General features: G+C 51.0%; 1 protein-coding gene across 1 annotated transcript in view; it reads right to left on the bottom strand.

The window, feature by feature from the left end:
- Window positions 1–4,088, bottom strand: part of PJA1 (praja ring finger ubiquitin ligase 1) — a 4,740-nt gene extending 652 nt beyond the window's left edge. Inside the window, 3 exon segments of the mRNA XM_007470142.1 lie at window positions 1–2; window positions 5–1,602; window positions 4,012–4,088. The exon segment at window positions 1–2 is cut by the window's left edge and continues 652 nt beyond it. Coding sequence (XP_007470204.1) covers window positions 1–2; window positions 5–1,535 — 1,533 coding nt within the window. The 5' untranslated portion in view covers window positions 1,536–1,602; window positions 4,012–4,088.
- Between the last annotated feature and the right edge of the window lie 1,417 nt (window positions 4,089–5,505).

Below are 5,505 nucleotides of genomic sequence, written 5' to 3'. Positions count from 1 at the left end.
TCGATGCTCTCCTTGCTGGCTGGTGGATTGGCCACCTCCACGTCCACCGCGAGAGACTCCAAGTGCGCCAGGGCAGTTTCCATTGCCTGGGCCAGGCGTTCTTCAAGTGCCATGTACGTGAGGAACTGAGGATCCACGTAGGAAATGGCTTCAGCCACCCCCAACCCATCCGCAAACCCATCGAAGAGGCTCCAATCCACTTCGAGGTCTTCACTGACACTGGAGTCATCTTCGAGGTTGTTGTTGCCGTCCAGCATGAAGACGCTGGGCTGCAGAAACTCCTGAGCGGAATCATTATCCCCCTCACTGCTGTTCTCGTTTTCATTGTATTGGAGCCAAGGAACTTCGCCTTCTTCGGTAGTTGCCCGTTCCTCTTCCTGGAGAGGTGGCCCTCGAACTTCTTCAAGTTCATTGCCGCCACTGCTGCCAGCACTGGCACCAGCACTGGGGCTGGCCCTGGCACTGGCACTCACTCTGGCTTGCTCGGCTTCATGCTCTTCTTTTCCTGGCAGAGTCTCCCAGCTCTCGCCACTGGACGACAGGTTTTGCTCCCGACCTCGATACTTGCGGCGCAGAGCCACAGTCCACTCTTTGTCACTGTCAGAGTCTTCTTCAAAGTATTTGTAGTAATCATCACTGTACGTCCAGAAGTCAGGGTCGGCCATGGTCCGTCGCCGTCTCGGCACCTTTTCCGGCTTCACTTGGTCACTCCTGGCTTCCCTTTTGTCTTCAGGGTACTTCGGCTCAGGGTAGCCACCTGAACTCTCGCCTCTGCCTCTTCTTGCCAGGCCATCCGAGTGGCCTTCATCAGCGTTGGCAGTCTCCCTCCACCTGGAAGTACTGTGTGGCATATCATCATCATCATCAGTATCAAAAAATATTTTTGGTTTCACGCAGTTGGGACTTGCCAGATTTCTGATTTTGGGCCTCACCACCGGCTCCTCTGCACTCTTTGGGGTGTTTTCCCCACCACCACAAATACTCACAGGAGCCCTGCTGGGACACGCAGGTAAATTCTGCTCCCGTCTCTCCCTCTCCAGGCTGCTGCCATTTGTGACCACCTTGCCTTCAGCAGAAGATGGCTGAGAGGCCATGCTATTTGGCTGCAGGAACTCAGCTCTGCTAGCAGAGCCCCGTGCTGTAGGGGCTGGGTCTAACTTGTCAAGCTCCTCTCTCACATCACGGTTAAAACTAGAGAACTGTGGGGGCACCCCGGCCAGAGACCTCGCCCCCTTCTCTGGGTCATACAGCTTATCATCTTTAAACTTGCCAGTTTTCCCTCTCACTGGCACTCGCTCAACAGGCCCAGCCCCCTCCTCCTCACTATCATCTGCCCCGAAACAGTCAACATGTCCATAAGCCATTCCTCTTCTGCTCCCCGAAGCCCTGTACTCTCTGGGCGGGTACCTGGAGTAGTCCTCATTATCAACATTCAGGCTGGTTCCCGAGCTCTCGCTGTCGTCCCAACTACGACGAGTGGTGGAAAACGGTGATCGGCTCCTCTTGGTGGTTTGACTGGGGGCTGATCTGTGCATTGGGACTTCGGATGACGTCTTTCTCTGGCCGGGAATCCTTTCCTGCTGGCTCGTGGATGGCCTGAAACTGACATAAGCATGCCTTCTTCCATACCTCCTGCCTGTATCGGACTGATACCCTCCTGCTGGCTTGGGCCATACAGGCTTGCTAGATTCCTGACCCATTTGCTCTGACTTAGAAGGGTTTCCAGTACAGCTGGGGCTTGAGTGGAAAGGCTCCTGCTCCCTGCGCACGCTTTGGAGATGGGAAGGTCAAATCAGTTCGGAATAAAGGAGCAGGGAGATTTATTTTCACTTCAGCAGACAGGTTACAGAAAGAATAAGGGGACTTTAAAATTAGTTTCACTTTCTTCTATGGCCTGGAGTAGCATTCCAGTGACTGTCAGGTGTAGACCTGGAACACATTTTTAATGTTGGCAAAATAATTACAAAACTGGGTTTGTAGGAAAGCCAGACTCAGGGGAGAATCTGATGGAAGACGGGGGAGGGGTGACTGGATGCTGGGAAGATAGGTGAAGCACTGGAATTGTGCCAACATGGGGAGAGGAAAGACGGCTGTGGGTTTCTTTTTTTTTATGGGGTATCTGCATTTTTCTGAGTCCTGTATACATACAGGAGCAATGCAAATTGTAATAGGGGTGGAAAATATAGATCACCATCACTGGGTATGCGAGAGTGTCTGCGTGTCTGTCAGGAGGAGAGGGGCAGGTGGAAGGGGGACCAGGCAGGTGGAAGGGGGACCAGCAATCATAACGTGGAGAGACTCCTGTATTTATAGGGGGAAAGGGCAGGTGACAGTGGCACTGGGAAGAGGCATGAGTGTCAGGCAGAATGAGACCCATTCTGGATGTGGGTATGAAAATGACAGGCATGGATGGGGTGGCTTCAGGCGAGAGGGGCATGTGTACGTACGATAGACAGAGAACGTGCATGTGGTTCCGACGTGTGATGGCTGGAACTCTAGGGAGGAATGCCTGTGTTTATGTGCCTGTGGCAAGCCAGGAAGGGTATAGTGGCACTGAACGGGGGGTGTCCTTGAGTTTGTGTGCGTGTGTTCATCAAAATGGGAGGCAACAATGGAGAAGGGTCAGTGTGAGCAAATGCATCGATATGGGGACAGCACTGGAGAGGGATGTGCGTATGGCAGGCGGGCAGGCGGGTGGGCACTCGCAATCAAAGAATGTCTCTATGCATGGATGTGGCGAGCAGGAAGAGGGGGATGTCCCTGGAGAAGGATTTATGTGAGTGTGTGTGCATGGCAGGGACCAGCGAAGGAGGCTGTCTAGGCACATAGGTAGCAGACAGGGAGCACCTGAGAGGGGTATGTAAAAGAGCGTGTGGGTGCGTATGCATGTAAGTGGCATAGGAAAGAGGAGCCAGCAATCTGTGTAAGTGGCAGGCAGCGGGTAAGGCGGCCCACAGGGTGTGTTGTGTGTGTGTGCTCACCAGAGCAAGAAGAGGCAGAGGGAGGAGGGGGATGCTTCTGGAGGTGTGTATGTGGCAGGCGGTGAGAGGCAGGGAAAAGCACCGGAGAGTGTGAGGCTGTGTGTGTGTGTCTGTGTGTGTGTGTGTGTGTGTGTGTGTGTGTGTGTGTGTGTGTCAGTCTGTCTCTGTCTCTCTCAGGGGAAGGCACTGGAGAGTGTGACAGTGTATGAGAGGGTGTGTGTGCATGTCTGTCCAAGCATGTGCGGGGGAGGGGGACACGAAGGAACCTTGAGTATGCGGGGGGCGGCGGTAAGGCAGCTGCAATGGAAGGTTTTTGTGCATGCGTGTGAGCGCGCGCGCATGTGCGTGTATGTGTGTATGTGCGGGCATGTGCGTGTATGTGTCCCTGCGCGCGCACGCGAGACACGGGGATGGGAGGGGGTCCGCAATGTCATAATGAGACGGGGAAACGTTTATAGGCTCAAACGGTAGATCCAAACCTATGTGGCAGGCAAGGGGGAAAAAAAGAAAGAAAAGGGCGTGTGGGGTTATAGTTTTTCCCTGGGAATGATTTGTTTTTCTGACAATTCTTTTCCTGGTAACAATATATTTGCCTAAAAATCGTCACCATTTACCATTCATCAAAACAACTTCAAAATGGGGAAAGAAAGGCCACAGATCGCTCCGCAGAGGGGCCAAGAAGGGAGGCAGGAGGAGAGGGGAGGACAGGCGGAGAGGGCCGCGACCACCACTCCCCTCTCGAATAGCGATTCAAGCCACCCAAGCTGGGACCGAGCCACACGTAAGGGGCCGGAGGATGAAGGATGGAGCCCTAAATCGGGCCAGTGGAGGGCACAGGCCTCCCTCTGCGGTCAGGTCCCGCGTCCGCCCCACCCCTTCCCGAGGGGCGAGCCCGAAAATCTGTTCGTTAGAGTCCCCACCCTCCACTCCACATCCTCCCGCCGGTGCCCGGCCACTCGCCCCACGCCCGGCCACTCGCCCCACCGCCACGTCTGGAGGGAATCGAGGAAATAAACAGCCTTTCACTCACCCAGTCGCGACCCCCGCCCGCTCTCGGAAAGAGAAGATCCCTCGGACCTCCGACCGCCACAACAGCCAGAGCCGCTGCTCCCGGGGCTCCAGCTCCTCCCCCTCCAGACAGCGGCGGGACGGGCGCGACTGCCGCGGCGGAAGTGATTGTAGCGTCGCGGCGGCCCGCCCCCTTGATGTGGCGGGGGCGGCAGCTGCTCTCGACAAATCAGGGTGGGCTCGAAAACATTATTTCATTTGAAATGATGAAATCGTCAAGGATACAGAAGAGGACAGCGAAAAATGTAACCAACAGCCAGCTTTAACAAATGTTAAACATTTAGTCATCTGCCCTTCTGTTCTGGGCTTTGGGTGGTTGTTGTTGTTTGAAATAAAATGAAATCGGCAAATTCTTTCTGATTCATTCTGATGGGAAAGTAATGATATTAATATATCCTATCTTATGTTCTATGTTATGATCTGTAGTGGGAGTATCACGGTACTTAGGGTTGCAGTCAGCTGAATTTTGTTTAACCTGGTGGTTGAAGCAAATTGAACTGTTTACAGTAGAATTTGTTGCTCTTAATCACAAAATCGAGGTTCTCTATGCAAAAGAAATGATCAATCATTGCAGCACAACATGGGTTCACGTTTTCGTAATTGCATTGCCTTTCAAAATATTATAGCTATGCCTTTTGGATTTATACAATTTTACTGAACTCTGAAATCTTTTTTTTTTAACTGCGCTTTACATATATCTCTAATATTTGCGTCAAATGTAAAGACTGCCTATGTTCACAACAGTAGCAAAGCTTTGTTCTTTACTGGGAATAAAATGCATAATAGAAGAGCAAGAAATTTTAGGAGTAACAACAAAATAGAAATAGGATGTATAACTTTCAAACCGTTGAAGCAATAATACATAGGACAAAGAGGAAAAAGTCTAACAAAAGGCAGAAGTGGGATGGGAGGCAACAAGAAAGTATGTTTAAAAAGGGGGGAGCAGAAATAAATCCAAACATGTCAGGATGTATTATGGGTTAACATCTCCCGTTAAAAAAAAAACAAAACAAAACGCAAACTCTCATTTTAGTTTTAGCATTTAGTTTTTAGAAATCCAGTTATAATTCAAAAAGCGTCACGTACCAAAATGTTCATTGCAGCTCTATTTACAATAGCCAGGACATGGAGGCAACCTAAGTGTCCACCAACAGATAAATGGATAAAGAAGATGTGGCACATATATACAATGGAATATTACTCAGCCATATAAAGGAACAAAACTGAGTTATTTGTAGTGAGGTGGATGGACCTAGAGTCTGTCATACAGGGTGAAGTAAGTCAGAAAGAGAAAAACAAATACCGTACGCTAACACATATATATGGAATCTAAGGAAAAAAAGGTCATGAAGAACCTAGGGGCAAGACGGGAATAACACAGACCCACTAGAGCATGGACTTGAGGATATGGGGAGGGGGAAGGGTAAGCTGGGACAAAGTGAGAGAGTGGCATGGA

This window comes from Lipotes vexillifer, unplaced genomic scaffold (genome assembly GCF_000442215.2).
Source record: "Lipotes vexillifer unplaced genomic scaffold, Lipotes_vexillifer_v1.1 scaffold926, whole genome shotgun sequence".
NCBI lineage: Eukaryota > Metazoa > Chordata > Mammalia > Artiodactyla > Lipotidae > Lipotes > Lipotes vexillifer.
The sequence above is the reverse complement of the archived record's forward strand: the minus strand, read 5'-3'. Positions and strand labels throughout refer to the sequence as shown.